Source organism: Pelmatolapia mariae, linkage group LG18 (genome assembly GCF_036321145.2).
Source record: "Pelmatolapia mariae isolate MD_Pm_ZW linkage group LG18, Pm_UMD_F_2, whole genome shotgun sequence".
NCBI classification, from domain to species: Eukaryota; Metazoa; Chordata; class Actinopteri; order Cichliformes; family Cichlidae; genus Pelmatolapia; species Pelmatolapia mariae.
In genome coordinates this window covers 9,310,429-9,328,552 of record NC_086243.1, presented here as the reverse complement: position 1 = coordinate 9,328,552, position 18,124 = coordinate 9,310,429, and the positions used below count along the sequence as shown (strand labels likewise).

The following is an 18,124-nucleotide window of genomic DNA, read 5'->3' as shown; positions in this document are numbered from 1 at the left end:
GGCCAGAGGAAGGTCAGTGGGCGGATTAACTAATAGTTTGGTAGGTAAGTCAGAACCTACCTACCAAACTATTCCAAGCTTTACAACAAATGCAAACATTTTGCAGTGATGGGGTTTCCACAAGCTTTGCATTTTGGGAGATCTGTCTCATTCTTCTCAGCAGATCTGCTCAGCCGTTGTTAGTCTGGGTGTCAGTCACCTGTTAACTGTCATCCTTGGGTTCCTCCACAGATGGAGGAGTTCATATCTTACTATCTTAATTTCTTGAACTCCAGTTCCCCATGCCCCTGCACTCTGAAGTGCTTCTTCTATCTGTATGGTTCCGTTATTCTTTCCTCATGTTCGTTCATGAATACGGCAAGGCAGGAGGAAAAGAGCTTAGACGAGGTTGACGTGAAGGAGGACATGCAGAGGGTGTGACAGTGAAGGAAGAAGAAGAAACGTTTCCTTCGTTTTTAGAAAAGCATCCTCATGGCATTATACCAGTGCCACGTCTGCCATCCTTCACCATCAAGAGGCCTGCACTTGCCTGTAAATTCATTTTCTTCTTATCAGAGCACATTTTTCGCCATGCTCCCATAGATCTTTAAATGTAATTTAGAGAACTATGGGGAGTCTTGTGAGTAAAAGCTGTTACTTAGAGTTGTTTCCATCTAGCACTAATCTCGCTTATCTGGGTGTCTTATAGGGAAGGACAGTTTGGCTGAAAAATAACATAAAAAATAATCTGATGGTTTCAAAGGTTTATCATTTTATACTTCACTGGTTAACCAGCTTTCACTGGTTTCATACCATAATCTAAGATGGCAAGGTCTTCAGACACTTCCTTTGAGCTCATGAACTGTTTTTGTCTTATGTACACTGAGATTAACCGAATGCACCACTGAAAAACACAGGAGATCATTCCTGCCTGTGGTTATCTTTCTGTATCCCTCATGTAAAAACTCAAAAATTACACATCGCGAAATTTGTACATCCTAATATCTTTTACAGGAAAAAGAAAAGAATTGTCAGTATTATAAGAGGGGCACCTCAATTTCAGCTTTATATTTTATATTTTGTGCGTAACATATCGGGGATATTTATATATTAGAGCTATTTTGTAATATATTGCATTATTTAATATGGTACTTACTGTCTTGGAGCACGTGTGACCACATAATTTGCTCTGGGATTACTGAAGTATTGTGTCGTTCTGGTGTGCACTGTGTACTGGGAAAACTAGTCAGTGGAATTTCCCACAGATGGACAACAGTCAAGTTTGAATACCTTAAGGCTTAAAAGAAAGCGAAACCAGACCGCACTCTGAGTTTACGAGTAATCTGGATTAACAGGTAAAATACATTCTACCAATTTAAAACTCAACCTGGAAGTGTGTGTGTGTGTGTGTGTGTGTGTGTGTGTGTGTGTGTGTGTGTGTGTGTGTGTGTGTGTGTGTGTGTGTGTGTGTGTTTATGATTAGACTAAAAAGGCCAGTAAAGTCAGTCACGTGATTCCATATATTTACAGGGTATCCGGCACGCTCTGGTCTGCGGCAGCTCGGTGCTCGCAGGTGTTTCTGAAGCTTGTCAGTGTGAAATTCCTGCCATTGTTTGAGGAATGCACAAAGGGCATTTCCACTTTCCGCCGTCATGTTCCGGGCTGCATACCTCTGTAGTAGGCTGTGAATGGTGACGGCAGTCAGCTGCCGCACTTGGTTTGTTCGTTCATACTTCCAGCGTTTTCGTGGCTTTTTCTGCGCTCCCGTGACAAGTTTTTGTTTGTTTGTTTGTTTGTTTGTTTTCCAGTCGCGGTCATGATGAACTGTGGAGCGTTCAGGAATATAACGCTCGGACTGTGCTGTAAGTCGACGAGTGCGGGCTGGTTTGCGCGCGTGTGAGGTTTAAAGGGAATTTACGCGCAAGTGTTCCTTCCCATCCAAAACCAGCGATCGGGATGGCAGAGGAGTTATTCAGGGATTACTTCCCGGATCTAACAGAGCTGGAAAATAAGATCGGGATGAAGACACCAGAAAGTCTTCTGACCTGGATGAGAGATGCTCCAAATTGTGAAGGTGGCCGGAGGTCTGAAGTGACCGGCAGGGAAAACCACAGCGCGGATTTCCCCGAGGCTTTGTCTGACAAAATTAACAACTTAAAAAAAGAGCTGGTAAACATTTCTGTGCTCACTAGTAATTATTTCGTGTGTGTGTGTGTGTGTGTGTGTGTGTGTGTGTGTGTGTGTGTGTGTGTGTATTATATGATATAGGTATATTTATAGAAAAGATTCCAAATGGAGTTTCCATCATGCGTTTTAGTGACTCACCATTACCTGTGTATTTTTCCTTACTTGGCCAAAGCTAAGCTACAACTTGTACAACTTGTTTAGCAATCACTGTGACATGTATGAAGTGCCAATCTGAGCCACTTCACAGGCAGCCACTCTTACCTGTGTTCTCACCACACCTGTCAGTGCCACATTCTGACTGGATTCCTCTGTTGACTCGCACCACCTTTGTTCCACTCTAATGCAATTAAAATGAGCATGATGGTGGGGTGGAAGGAGTGGAAAGGTTCATAGTACACACACACACACACACACACACACACACACACACACACACACCTGTTTCTTCAGTTACACCTTAACACTCACTAACTCTGTGGCATTTAATCAGAGATGGCTCCGTTCTGCCGATGTAAGGATCCTACGGCAACTGGTGGCTTTGCACGAAGGGATCGAGACCATGCGCTGGCTACTGGAGGATAGGGGTCCTTTAACCAGTCGTGGCAGCAGTTTAACAGGAAGCCTGAGCAGCCTGGAGAATGGGCCTTTGATGTCTCCCTGCAGGTGGGTAACCAGGTGTCCCACTCTCTTGTCTCCATGCCGCACATACTAAGGCAATGTCTCACATTTTAGTCTGCAAAAGAGAACACAGAGACATACAGTATGATTTTTTTTTTTAATGTTTTTATTGTGATTGCTGCAAGCAGGCAGCTTTAACAGCTTTAATGTTTTCAAAAGAGAACACAACCTTGCAAAAAGACTGTTGGGATCAGGGTGTTAAAAAAAAAACTTCTATTTATGCTTACAGGTGATTTGTTTTACCAAAGTTTAATCTGCATACCTTTGACATGTTTTATTTTAAAACTATGTGTCAGTGTTACTAATGTGTCCCACACAAACATATTTTTTGCCCCACGTTTAACTTGTTGTGTTCTGGTCACCCAGCGTGTTACCTATTTAGTCTTTTGAAGATTAAATGAAGATGTTAAATAAGCATACAGCTGCTAAGAGGATACACTAGGAGTAAGTTAAAGCTCTTGAACTAGAATTTTCTTGCATCCCTGCAAATATACACAAGCGACAGTTTCCTAATTTAGTAGCCTATAGCATGTTGGCAAAATAATGCAAGATTTTCTAAAAGCGGTTAAATGGAGAAGTTGGGGATCAAAGGTAGTCAAGGAGGTTTGTGGCAAATTAGAAAATTCAACTGGAAAGGCATAAATCACAAAATTGGCACATAAAATGCTGGCCATGATTTTCAGGCCTTTGCAGAAGAGGTCAAAAATGATGTGTTGCTGATTAACTCTGACCCATCAGAATAGACTTTCCTTGAGAGAAATGAACTTAAATCCTGCCTGTGACTGATGCATTTCTATTTCTATCCCCACAGAGAAAACCCAGGCTACCCTGAGGAACTGACTGAAATAATGGGTGAGAATTCAGAGAATTCAAACCCTAAAAGCTATGCTGACATTCTCAGTTCAGACTCTAGTGAAGGAACATCTCCGAGTCCTTCCGCCTCCGAATTTTTGATCAATCATCCTGCTCCTGGAAGTTTCGGTCAGACGTCATTTAGTCCAGCCAGTGGATCGAATGATGAACAACCACAGGACGTTTTTCTAACGTATTTACCGCCAAAAGTAAAAAATCGTGGCGACACCATCCGAAGAGTTTTGCTTAGATCTTTCAAACCAAGAAAAAGCTTGGACGTGGAGACTTTTGAACCCGCTCCACTTCCACGAGAGACACAGACAGTACATCAATCTCAGGAGAGTTTCACAGCACCTCACACCAATATTATAGAAAAGGAAGACAGTGAAACCAGTGAGGAGGAAGTTTTCCTAGGCTATGATGCCCAGTGGTCCTGGGTGGAATCAGAAGATGATGTGACATATGTATGACGACCTCTGAACACAACTTTGATTTATGATCTTTGCTTTAAAGCTTTTTAACTAGCGATCTGAGACTTAAAGCACTTTGGCACACTTTTTAGAATAAGATTAAAGCCACTGACTGTGAAGACTGTTTCTCTGTGTGTCACTATACTCTGTGTTTGACTTGATATTTTTAAATTATTTGTTATAAATATTAAATAATTAGAAATGAATGATGTGATGACGGTTTCAAACACCTGAATGAGATCTGAGCATCAGATTTTGTGTCTTTGTTGTGTAACCATCGGGTCTTATGTTTTGTATTTGTTTAAATAACTTTGCTTAGCAGTTTTCTTATCTTGAATTTTATGGACACTGTGCTTTCTTAAATCTCTTGAAGATAGGGGAAAAATAGCAGAAGGTGATTTTTTTTTTTCAATTTAGAGTAAGGCTTTTTTGTATTTATGAGTCTAATATATCTTTTTTATATAATTGCCAAGACAATAAAAGTAATTTATTGATAGTCTTGTTTGTTTCTTAGAAGAAAAGCATGAATATTAAACGGCATTATTGGTGAAATAACTGTTGTTTCCTTATATAGTTGGGGAATACATTTTTTTAAGGTAAAAAGCATCGTCTAACTTGTTAAAAGAACTCCCATAGGTACTGTGGTGAGTTTAGATTTGGTGACTGCTAAAGCTGCGGCCTGTTTGACATCATTTTCAAAGTCATCAAACCATTCAGGGACACGTTTTTGCCCAGCGGATGGAGGCATTTTCATCCAGGAGCTCACTGCCATCAGGACATGTTTCCTCAAAGGTTAAGGACAGGTGGTCTTTCACAGTGATCTGCAGTGATTCACCCCTATGAACCAATCCAAACTACTCACAAAATGCCTTCACAGCATAACAGAGGCGGGACAATCTAGGATCACAGGAATTTTTTGGTCCCGCCTGCGCAAATTACACCTGTCCTGAGACTAAATGTAAACTTGGTTGTGGAAAAAGTGGCTACAAAAAGACTAATTTTAATTGCCAAAGGTGACAGTTCATATAAGTTAGAAATCCACTTTTTTTTAATTTTGCTATATCCCTCTTACTGTTTTAATCAATTTGTTTAACCTCAGCATATTTTAAAGAACAACAGGAACAGGAAGAAACCAGGCTCGGGCAGAGGCAGCCAGCTGCCATAACCAGTTGGAGGTCAACGCGAGAAAGATGGGGCAAAAGACATACTGTGGAGCAGAGGCAGGGATTAAGTTTTAAGCCTAAAAACTGAAGGCTCTGCCTCCCATTCTACTTTTGAATATCCTGGGAACCACGAGTAAGTCAGCAGTCTTTCTATTTGTTTTTCTTTAATTTATCGTGATAATCATATGTCCATTTTTAGTGGTGTAATACGTGTTAACGCAAATCCACAATTGATTATTTTAATTTTTTTTTTTTTTTTTTTTTTTTTTTTTTGCTTTCTTAGCAAAAATCTGATTTTTTTTTTCTTTTTCATATTTACATATTGTCTCCAAAAACTAATGAAATTACGAGGGAAAAACAAAAGCTTTACATAGTATGTGTGTGTTATTCTTTCCGATAGGAAGTAAACGCAACGTGACGTCATGTATAGAAAACAGGAAGTGTTTCAAAACGTAGGGATGTCTTCTCGGGGAAGGTAAATTTGCAAGTGCAGGTGAATACGGAAGATGTAACGACTCGGATAGTTGGGGAGGAAACATGCAAGTTTGGTTTCTATGTAGTCTCCTTTTCGTTGCCCTGACGGATTGGACATCAGGAGACGACGGTAAGTGTTTCGGGCAGAGGTCACACACAAAGTCCGACGTATTAGCACTTTTGCTAGCGGTCATGGCTGGCTTGAAGTTAACTCGTGAAAGCACATGAGAGACGCACTAAGCTGCCAGCGCTAGTCAGTGAGCTCACAGTATATCTATGCAACGATGCTACTAACTGGTTATTTACCTTGGTCAAAGAAAGCCCTTTGTTTCTACTGGTGTATAGACATGTTTAGCCCTCATTGTTTTTGTTTTGTTTTGTTTTTTGTTTTTTGTGTTTGTTTTTAGTCTTATCTTGTCAAGTGTCCTGTATGCATTTCCCTTTTCCCAACTATGTGAATATGTAAATATTTCATATTGGAAATGTATAGCTATCTATATAGTGTAATTTATTTTTTATATAAGGTCAACAACGACAACCTACTCCTCACCCCACCCCAAGACACACACACACTTAATAAACAAAAAACAAATAAACACACAAAACCCCTTCCTTATACTGCCACATATCATATCTTGGTAGTAAGAACAGTTGTTCATGAGCTCAGAAACGTATGTCTACTTCTTGAGATTAAAAATGTATATTTAAATATATTAATAACAAAAATAACCCAGCTACATCCCACATGTTGGCCAAAGTTCCTAAGAGAACAAAACTTATCTGTTATGATGCTACATCACTGAAGCCTGTTTACTTGCCCATGCCAGCTGTGTTTCCACACAAAAAGCATATCGTAACTGGTCTCAGAGCAGTGAAAGCTGGGCCAGCAGCAGTAAGATGCTGGTCTCCCTTAAGTTTAGAGTCAAAGACCAGAGATTTATCCACAATGTGTTATGTGCAAATGACTATAAAAAAAGGCTGCTGGCCTCTCAACTTGTCCAGCTCCAGTCACTGTTAATGGGGAACGGGAACTCGCATAAAATGGAGACAGCTACAGTTTCCTAAGAACACGAAACAAGCGCACCTGTAATAGTTTAGTGCAGCCACAAGATGTAATGTAAAGGATGGATGCACACACGTGAAGAGCTTTATGACAGCACTTTGAGATGAAAGGGGAGAGATAATTATGATTGGTAGATTTTAAATATGCCTATTTTTGATTGGACAAGGGGAGCACTGCTTGCCTTGCTTGTCCTGACGGAATGCCACTGCTTTAGTGTGCGTCTCCATGTTTTGAGAGAAACTCCAAGATGATAAGGTGAAAGACTGTCTTACTATTTTTCCTGCAGATGGACAGGTGACATTTGTGTCAGAGCTGTCATCCAAACCTGCCCAGAAATTGTCAAAGTATGGCTGGTACGGGAATGCGAGGCTGCAGAGGTTTCACATACCGGAGGAAACCGCCATCGCTCGCTGGCTCTTTTCTGTGACAAAGGGCCACAGTTTCCACTGCGGGAGGCATAATGTCACTATGTAAGCTATAAAGTTATTAATAATGACCTTTTGAGACTCTTAATGATGTATTTTATCCCCCCTAACCTAACCTTATGTTATAACCATTTTGCAGCTATATTCGATGGGGTGCCCCTCCTGTTATAAACCCCACAGGGCAGGAGTTTCCCAATACGACACTATGGACCCCCTGTTTGTCTCTGACTTTACCTGTAATCTCAGAGAACTCCACAACCTTTAACCTCTCTGACCCTGCCCCAGGTGATTGGTATGTTGCTGCTCACTTGCCTGAAGATGATGGCCGCATAGAACAGAAGGTTGGTATAGAGCAGCGTATGGTGCATGTTGCTGCTCCTGCTGCTTCCACAGTTAGGTTAGCCACCATTTTTCTTCCCTGATCCAGTGCATTAAAATTTCTGTGACCGTACCAGGAGTATATGGAAGAAAGAACTGGTTTAAATTTTCTTGGCTGTTTCAAATTGTCATCTAATTTTAACAATTATGTAACCTTTGTACTTGCCTGAGGCTGGGGGGGGCAGGCAGGCAGGCAGGCAATGTACATTGTTAGTATTCTGGTCATGTTACACTAGTACTCAAAATTTCCTTTATCACTCTAACTTGATATATGGGAGCAGGTTTTTTTTGTTTTTTGTTTTCATGCTAAACCAGCTGAACCACGTTCTTTGGCTCTGTTCCTCTTGCAAAAGTGTTTTCTTACTTATCATTTGATCTGTTTACATTTTATCTTAAATCTCTGCATTGTGTTGGTGTCCATTAGTCTCCTATCGTTCTCCTGTAATCACCTCCTCTTATTCACTTATTCAGACTCTGAATGGCGCCCATCTGTATAAGAAGAAGTGTGCACCACAATGTCTTTATTTATAGACTTTTGTTGTCTGTCTTTATCTGTTAGGGTTTTCCGTCCTGCTCCTATTTCTTCCAGCCTCAATTGTCAGTCAGGAGAGCAGTGGACACACCTGTTTTGCAGAACGGCATATTCCTGACACAAACTGCAGCCCCTGACAGACCTGCACGCCTTAAGTAAGAAGTGCATGTTTTATTTCCTGTATTTCCAGTCTTTGCACATTTTTTCTTTGCATCAGTCAGAAGACCGTAAGTGAGTGTATTTTGTTCTCTTGCTCTTAGATTGTATGTTCCTGAGTTTGCCTCTTCCCTTTCGGTTTCTGTGGCTGGCTGTTCATCAGAGGAGGGAACGGAGATGGGAAACTGTTTCCTGGTCCTCAGGCTTGGCTCAGCTTCTCTGCAGCAGGGCCCAATAACTACGAACTGCTCAGGGTTTAGCTGCTCTGCAGCTCTCTCTAATCCACCTTGGGACACCTGGATACGAGTTGTTATTGAGAGCACCCGAACCAACCGTACTGTTACCTTCAGCGTTGTCTCAAACTACACAGGTGAATACAGAAATATGTACACTGAAGTATGTACACACATTACACCTGTGTGTGAAATCACTCTTTACTCACTACAATATATAAACTATGCTGTGGGCCCAAAACATCCCCCAGTACCTTAAGAAAAATAGTCTAAAATATGTTCACTCTCTCATTGCATCATCATGAATCAAAAGAAAAAAAGAAGCCTGTCACAAAATAAACCCACATTTCTTTTCTCTTCCACTGTGACAGTGAGCTCCAAATGTTTAAATAATAAGTGTTGAATAAGTGCATGATTCCAGACACAACCTGTATTTCTGTTCTAACACATTTTCTTGTGTATCCATTTTGCTTCAGTGGGATGTAAGCCAAAAAGTCTTGGCCTCAAAGCAGATGATGAGATCTTTAATCTCCATGGCAACAGCAGTTATAGCAACTCCTCATCATCAATCAACAGTTCGGTGCTTGCAGACACAGGTGTCTTCAGCAATAAATCGTTTTCATGGATGTCACGGTTGCTGGGGTCGGCGTGTGTGTGGAGCATCCCTGTGCTGTATGAGGAGGTGGATGTCCTGTCACTGCGATTCACCCCCGTTGGTGGAGCCAATGTTAGCGTTACAAATACACACCCCACGCTGCTCACATACCCCCTGCACGCGCATGCCAGTGGTGGCACACTCAACCTGCAGCTCACACTCAACTCTGTGAGTAACATTGAATCGCTGTACTTGCATAGACAGATTGGAAAGTCACAGAGTTGAGCTTCCGTGGAGATTTGCATTGATACATGCGTCTGTGTCTTGTTTTTATAGACTAACATGACATTGGGGAACAGCAGCAGTGTGGTTGCCTGTCTCTCTCCCTGGACTCCAGTCCTTGAACTGAACCACTCTCAGTTGTGTCGCACAGGTACAGTAGCACTGATTCAAATTCACACACATCAAACATCAGAAAACATTGCTTATGCCTAATTGATCAGAACGCTTCGATGAAGAATTGCATACAAAGGTCTTAATTTTTGTAGATGGATTATAATCAGCTGAAAAATTTTCTGTTTAAATTATTTTTACATAAAGTTCAAGTGGTTTTCTATTCCAATTCACTTTGTTATCATGGCTTATTTAGTGTAGCTTTATGGGATCTCTTAAATGTGTTTCATCCATTTGTCATAGCTGTGGTGCATGTCAAGGTGTCCTTGGGCAAGGTACTGAATCCTGAGCTGCCTAAGATTCTTAGGTATAGAGGAAAAAAAAGCGGTTTTGTTATTGGGTGAATGACTAAAAAGTAATTTGAGTACTCTATTACTGTTGAAAAGTTCTATACAATACCAGTTCTTTTATTATTTCAAACAAAATCTAACACAAAAAAGGTATAAATTTCAGAATTCACAGTGGGTCTGATTTTTAGATGACAATGTGCCCTGTAGACAAAACAGTATGTTGTTGATTTGATGACAGATTTATTTGGAGGTTATGGTGTTGCTGTGAATGCCAGCGTTCCTAAAGCTGTGGTCAGGCTGCCTTTTCCTCAGTCAGCAACGTGGTACCTCACCCTGCAGCTTATATGCAACAGGTAAAGTACACACACACACACTGCAGTAGCAGACTGTGTTCAGTTATTCAACTTTTCGTGCTTCAGATATTTTTGAAATGTACACTAAATATGTACCATTTTAATTAGCATTTTAGAAGTTTGAAATTTGATGAAATGAGGTGTCATTCATTTATTCATACTTTGTGTGTAATGTATGTATAATATTACATGCATGTGTTTGTGCTTTTTCTTGCAGCAGTAGCTGTGGTAACGCATCAGTGGTGTCTGTGACCCCAGAGGTGTTCCTCAGTGCCTGTGTAGAGGACTGTGGGTTATACGGTGAATGTAGACTTCTGAGATCTTACAGCTACCTGTACGCTGGATGTGTATGCAAGGCTGGTACGCCCACACACACACAGACACACACAGTCCCTCTTCCCTAAGAAAAGGCCTTGTTAAAGTTGTAGTAGAAGCATTAAAAAAATCAACCTATGTCTTGATGCATGCTCAGTCATCCAGGTAAGGAAATCACAAAAGGTTGATTCTGTTCGTCTGGACATTTTCAGTGGGAAAAACGTTTCGTCACTCATCCCAGTGACTTCTTCAGTGTCAGCTGACTACAGGTTTCCCCAATCTTATAAACAGTAAATTTCTTAAGGTACTGTTTTTCAGCAATTCAGTTTTGAGCAATTCGACTGAAAATCCTCCAGAAAGCACAGAGCCAGCTGCTCAATGAGTGGGTGAGACAAACAGATTTTTACCATTGATGTGCTAAAATCAACAGAAGAGCAGATCCGATAGAGATTTGCAATGCTTCTAGATAGAGCTGGGCGATATAAGATTTTTTCATATCACGATATGTTTTTTTTCATTTCAGGCGATAACGATATATATCACGATATAAGCCAAATAACTATATTTGTAAGATTTAAATGTGCCGTTGCTCACAAGTAAAATGTGAAATAATCAGCAGCTTGTTTTGATTTAAATATTTATTTTCCCATAATAAGTTCAACAGGGTAGATGTACTTAAGGAGCATGAGACTTTCAGATAAATAAAGGCAAATATTGCAAACTACACAAAAGGCAGCCGCTAAAGCGTTTAAGTTTCAAAATAGAACAAACAAAACAGACTACTAAATTGTCAATTCCACTTAGAAACAAAATTTTAATTCTAAAAATAAATCTTAGTTCGTTTTACAGAAGAACAGACAAAATTGACTAACTTTTGTCAATATCAAATAAACTGAGAACTAAAAGGAAATTCTCAATCTCTCCTTGTTGTATAGCTTAGCTTTTCAAACAGTTTTAACAGTGACTTTAGTCTGACAAAAGCCGAATGACGAATTAGCGCTTTCAGTCAGAGATTGAGTACGCACCGGTTTATTGTATTTCCAGACTTGCTTTCGGCACAATTTACAGTGCGCGCTACTCTGTTTTCTGTCAGACTTGAAATAGCCAAAATACCTTCACAATACGGAACTTCTATGGCCCTTCCGTTCGACAATCTCTCCGGCATTGGAACCATCTGTTTTCTCTTCGGTAACCTTCGGTCACGCTCTCGGTTGATTTTTCTCTAGTCGGCACACTCATTTCCTCCATTACCCGGGCGGCACGGCGGTTGGCTGCTTCCCAAACAAATACACATGTGCGGCTTGGCACTTGTGCTGTACGTAACAAGTCACGTGACGTGACGCTGGCGGCTGTGATTGGTTCGGCTCTGCGCTACTTAATTTGGATTGGCTGTTCTTCTTTTTTTTTAAGAGGACAAGAGAGATGAGGCCTATCGCAATAGTTAAATTTTTCTATCGAGAAAAAGTTATTTCGCAATACATATCGTTATCGTTCTATCGCCCAGCTCTACTTCTAGATAAGAAAATTCTTCAAAAGGTGTTTGAATTCACTGACAGCATGAAAAGTCTAAGACCAGGCAACAAAGGACGTTTGACCTTCTTGTTGTGTGTCGGAAACCAGAGCAAAATATGGAGAGTGTCCTCAGTGGCCAGAAGAGAGGAGGACGCACACTGAGGATGTGGACAAGTGGGTGAAAAAATTTGTCTGACAGACAACTCATTCAAGCAGAGAAAAACATCCTTGCAAAAGGGTTGAACTTTTGCTGTGACGCAGAGAGAAATCCCGCTAGTGGACTGATCACAGCCACAGAAACAGCCATTCTAAACAACAACATTGCAGACGTGGAAGCAGAGCAGCTACGGACTAAAGTTTTGGCTGGTCTCAGCAACGCAAATCCCCCACCATCCAAAATCAGCACAGAGGAGAGGAAGGCACTCATATCGCTTAGTAATGACATCAACAACATCATCATCTCAAGGGTAGGTGCACAGTTTTGCTAAAGCAGAAAGACTATCGTGAGAAAATACTGTCACTGCTCACTGAAGCAGTGGAGGTAATTCATAAGAGATTACAGGATGACCCCAACCTCAGCAACAGGACCACTCTCAGCACCAAACACGTGTGTTTGCTTTTTAACTGTGTTTTAATTCCACCTATTTCACATACAAGAGTCAGTACTACAGGTAGAAACATGGGTGTGCCATGGGTTCCCCAGTTTCACCCATTGTGGCCAACTTTTACATGGAAGAAGTGGAAAAGAGGGCTTTGTTATCCTATCCTGGAACACCACCAAGCCATTGGTTCAGGTATGTGGATGACACCTGGGTGAAAATCAAACCTCAAGACGTACCACAGTTCACGGATCACATTAACTCAGTGGACCAACACATCAAGTTGACCAGGGAGGATATGAAAGTGGCAGGTTAGCCTTCTTAGGCTGTGAGATTTCCATTAGTATTTGGGGACATTTAAAAGTTGATGTAAACCTGTGCATGCGGATCAGCATTTAATTGTTTGACTCTCATCATCCACTGGAGCACAAACTGGCTGTCATTAGGATGCAACAACACAGACCCAACACCATCCCCACAGATACAGCGGCCAGGGAAGCAGAAGAACATTGGCACTGATCAGTAGTTGTTGATCTATAGTCGTGATAATTTGTATATAAATGATCCAGAAACTGACCCCACAGCCATTGTTCATCGGTGGTGTTAGTCTCAGTCATTGTGCAAATGTGTTTATAAGGGTGTGGAAACCTGCAGTCAGCTGAAGAAGTCACTTGGATGAGTGAACAGAATCAACTTGTGTCACTGCAGCCTATATTTCACTAATATTAAAATATTTCAAGATCTCCTCCTTAAAAAATTACAGTCATGCATTTATTTATTTTCACTGTGTGTGCAGGTTGGAGTGGTTGGGGCTGCACAGATGATTCAACAGCTCAATCGTATAGTCACCAGTTGTTAGCAACTCTGTTGCTTACCCTCAGCAACTTGGCTTTCTTGCCTGCCATCGTAGTTGCAGTCAAACACGGTTACATCACCGAGGCCTCTGTCTACCTCTTCAGCATGTTTTTCTCCACGGTAAAACATTCAGGAACATGCATGTACCTTTTTATACATGTAGACATACTTACGGGTGTGTTTCTGATACATAAATAGGTTTAAGAGTCGATTGTTATGGTGTGGGTTTTGTGTAAAAGAGGAGACGGTGAGCTTTCCTGTTTCTGCACTATTCTTACACATTGAACTTTTATAGCTTTAATATCATTTTTGGCATAGTGTGTAGGTGGTACTGAGATATTCAGTAAACCTGTCACCAATAAAGATGATGCAAAAATAGTAATAAAAAAAACAAGATGAGCATCAGCAAATAATACTAATCTTAGTTTAAACGTTGATATCTGCCCTTACTGTCATTTTTTCCCTCCTCCCTCTTGTTTGTAGTTCTACCATGCTTGTGACCAGCCGGGCATTGCAGTAATGTGTATAATGGACTATAATACTCTGCAGTACTGTGACTTCCTAGGATCCATCTGCTCCTTCTGGGTCACCATCCTGTGCATGGCTCGCCTCAGAAACGCATTCAAATATGTAAGATGCTGATTCCTGCCTCTTCTTTCATACTGTTGACACACTCTGCTAAGGATTGGTATATTATAAAAGCCTGTGTGGGTTTTTCTCGCCCCTTTGTGTGTGTAGACTCTGTTCATGCTCGGGACTCTGCTGATAGCCATGTCAATGCAACTGGACCGCACGGGCCTGTGGAACCTGCTGGGCCCCATCCTCTGTGCCATACTGATCATGGTCATTGCCTGGGTAAGAGATGCATTTTCCATCTGTTGCAGATGTTGATTATATTTTGGACAGTAATAAAACTGTTTTTCCTCTTCCTTTCTGTTTACAGGTGCGCAAAGGGGTCCATCGACGGCATTGTTACCCGCCCTCTTGGAGGCATTGGGTCTTCTACCTGATCCCCGGGGTGTTGTGCGCCTTAATCGGCCTGTGTTTGTACACTTTTGCTGAGACGGAGGACAACTACTATTACACACACTCGCTGTGGCACATCCTGGTGGCGAGCTGTGTTGTGTTACTGCTGCCACCAAAAAAGAAAAACAGGGAGATGTTTGGCTGGAGCAGTGGCTGGAGCCTGAACTGGAGCTGGAGACCCCGGGTTTGTGGATACACTCTCTGTGAAGGCAGCAAAGATGAACTCTACACTGTCACATAGTAGGTCAGGAGATGCTATGTCTAGATAGTGGCTGTTTGACACCCTTACGCGAGCATCTGATCCCTGCTGGTGTTGACATTTTACAAAAAGTTTCCAAGTAATGTATTTTAAAAATCAAAGTGGACCTATATTCTCTTGGGTCCGCAGGTTTCTTATTCATAATTGCATTAAATTAAGTCTTAAACAAAACATGCACAAACACATTTGAAACCTCCACAGTGGATTATTTGATCAGCGGTTCATTGCACCAGCTTAATGTAAGGTTGAGCAACAAAACCTTAGACTTTATGCCCAGGAGTTTATGTACTTTGTGTATATTTTACTAGTGTAGGACATTAATGTTTGAAATATTTATAAAGAACTCTTTTAAGTTTTTATATTTAGTCTATTGACATGACTATGTTGAGATCCATTCGACGCATGCTTGATCTTTAATTAACAGGTAGTTTTAATACTAGCTTTTTTTCGGGGCTGCTAAGCTCTATTGTGCAAGAAGACAAATTTATTAGACCATTTAAAACAAAACAACACCTTTGCCAAAGTCTGCTTATTACATTTCTCATGCCTTAATGTTCAATTCAGTCTCCTAAAGGGTGTTGGACTCACAATTGACAGTTTTATAGTATCAAAATGACCACAGCTAAAACCACAGGTAACAGCATCTTTTTATTTGCCCGTTCTTCTTTCTAGCACCTACACTACCCACAATGCAGTGCAACACTTGCACAGTCAGTTGTCCCAGTAAAGAGATTATCTTTGACTCCATACACAAATATATAATATGGTACTGTAAACAAACTTTAATGTATAAAGTCAGTGTGATTCCTTTTTAAATTGCTCTTAAGTTTTTGTCCAAGTAAAAACTGTCTTGACCCTTATCGGGGTTGCCGTCACCCCTACAGACTTTGAGTTAGATGATATAAACAGGTGGGGAAATGTAAGTGTAAAGCAGTGTAGTAAATGTTAGCATTGCAGCTTTACATCACTATATCTGAATGTTCAAATGTGTAAAGTGTATCTGAACATTTTTACCCTTAAGGATGTTTATAGCAGTGTGTGTTATTTTTGTGAACTAATGAAAAAGATTTGCGCACAACTTTGTAGTTGCACACGTTTGAGTTCAGAACTCCTCTCCAGTCTACCAGTTTAACTTAGATTATAAAGTGATATAAACGGAGAGCAGACCACACTGTCATTTTTAGTGCTTGCTGAAGCCTCCCTGTAACCACAGTAACAGCACAGAAGACTCACCTTTTTATTCTTTTATCGTTACTCACATATTTTTCTGACATGTGCACATTGCAAAACAATGATGTCAGACTTTTGGCAGTGGAACCTTTCCACACCAGTCACATGGCTGACTCTTTTTGCTATTCTGTTTCTAAAAACTATTCACAGTGATAATAAAACAGCTTTACTGATGCTAAAATCCTGTGTAGGTCTACATAGTTCCCCTCAGACGATATGTCAAAATCAGTAAGAACATTGATAAAGGATGTCGCCTACAAGCAGACCTGACAATGGGATTGATGTCATTAAAATCATAACCAAAGTCGTCCCTAGTTATGGGCTAGGGATACAACTCATAACTATAAATGTGAGTTTCACAGGTAAAACTGAGTTCACTAACAAATGCGTCTTTTATTGGAAGTTATCCATGCAAGTCTCTTTCTTTGTTTACAGATCTGCTTGCTGATACAAAGAAGGTCTTGCATATAAAATGTTTAACACATTCAGATACGGTAATACACAGCCAGCATACTTACGGCCCCGTTTTGTTTCCATATTCCGTTTGATTTCCATAATCATTGGTGAACTAAGTAACGCCGTGTCCTTCTTTTAAACTTAAATTCCGTTAAATTCTACTCCAAAACCACTTCCTGTATTCACCTGACGCACTTTATGATTAGATGCAATGTATATAGCTACCGATATTACATAGCAGAGCAATCCAGTGTTCATAGTGTGCAAAGTGGAACTCATTGAATGTATATTCAGAATTTAGTCTTGTGCCTCTTTGTGTACTTTGTATGCCTGAATGTGTGTTTTGTCTCTTCTACCAATAAGGCTGCTGAATACTTTCCATACTGTTTTATGTAAGATGTAGACACTACTTTACACATTGTCTAGTGTGTTGCATACTGTAAGGGTTTTGCACATGGTTTAAATTGAATGTTTCCTACTAACACTCTTGCATTCCCTTTCTTTTATTGTTGTAATGCTCTTTTTCTCTCATGTATTAGCACGAATCACATTGTTGAATAAGTAGGAGGATGAATAGGATTTCTTCAATCGCAACACACTGTTGCTCTCTTTATGTGTAAACATGGAAAAAATGTAATGTTCGGCATCAGAAGTGATTTTATTTCCCTGTACTGTTAGTCTGTCAAAAACCCAAACAGCATTTTAACCTACCAAAAATAAATCCATGTGTAAAGAACATAATTTCATTGTTGTCAATGCTTTTTATGTGGCTGTTCTTTTCTATTCCTAAGGCGAAGACACGCCATCGCCAGCACTTATACTTGGATAGCAGAGAGGGGATGGGGAACAGAGGGAAGCAGATTATCCTAATCCTCAAAAATGCTGAAAGTGGTTGTGCTGAAAGTGTGTGTGTGAAAGAGAGAGAGAAAAAGTATTTCCCCCTTTCCATAAATAGCTTCCCTCCATTAGTAAAATTGATGGTCCTGCAAAGCTTAGAGATCACAACATTAAGCTGAACTGCTTTGGTGTGGTTAGCGTGCGTGTAGGCCTACCTCAGAAAAAAGTGTGAAGAATTTAAAAGCCTGTTTTTTGTTAACACGTTGTTGCTGTTGAGTTGCACTTCAAAAACTCTGGAATCTACACTTTCTGTAATATAAACTTTTTTCTCTGTAATCCTGAAAACTTTGGAGGCTTGGTTCAGATCTATAGAGCTGAATGAAGCTTTCACAGGCTGAAAGAAACACTACAGTCACACTACGGATAACCGTGGTTATGCACAACACAAAGAAAATTATTGCAACTGTGTGTTTGTGATCTTGTTGCCCATGAATGGTTCCTTCATAGTTGGGGACCACGTCTGTGACCACTTACAGTTAGTTGGCGTCTTTTGGTAATGAGACAAAGCCAGTCTATCAGTCTGCAGCCGAACTAGGCAACTGCATGCAATCTGTCATACTACATTGATTAACCTTGATAAATGTGCAAAAACCAATAATAACCACAAAATAGCTTCAGTGCTTGAAATGCAAGCATTTGGCATCAAGCCGAGTTGAGTCCTGTATATCAGACTAGTTCCACTCATCAGTGCAGA

General features: G+C 40.5%; 2 protein-coding genes across 2 annotated transcripts; both read left to right on the top strand.

The window, feature by feature from the left end:
- Nucleotides 1-1,677: 1,677 nt before the first annotated feature.
- On the top strand, nucleotides 1,678-4,559 carry LOC134617426 (leucine rich adaptor protein 1-like). Its single transcript, XM_063462669.1, has 3 exons — nucleotides 1,678-2,148; nucleotides 2,657-2,829; nucleotides 3,656-4,559. The coding sequence occupies exons 1-3, from the start codon at nucleotides 1,936-1,938 to the stop codon at nucleotides 4,164-4,166; spliced, it is 897 nt and encodes a 298-aa protein (XP_063318739.1). The 5' UTR covers nucleotides 1,678-1,935; the 3' UTR covers nucleotides 4,167-4,559.
- A 1,210-nt stretch (nucleotides 4,560-5,769) lies between these two features.
- Nucleotides 5,770-18,078, top strand: pgap6 (post-glycosylphosphatidylinositol attachment to proteins 6). The gene is made up of 13 exons (XM_063462835.1): nucleotides 5,770-5,933; nucleotides 7,153-7,336; nucleotides 7,431-7,632; nucleotides 8,229-8,356; nucleotides 8,462-8,727; nucleotides 9,067-9,413; nucleotides 9,522-9,618; nucleotides 10,167-10,281; nucleotides 10,499-10,641; nucleotides 13,504-13,682; nucleotides 14,046-14,192; nucleotides 14,301-14,417; nucleotides 14,506-18,078. The coding sequence occupies exons 1-13, from the start codon at nucleotides 5,867-5,869 to the stop codon at nucleotides 14,827-14,829; spliced, it is 2,316 nt and encodes a 771-aa protein (XP_063318905.1). The 5' UTR covers nucleotides 5,770-5,866; the 3' UTR covers nucleotides 14,830-18,078.
- Nucleotides 18,079-18,124: the final 46 nt, after the last annotated feature.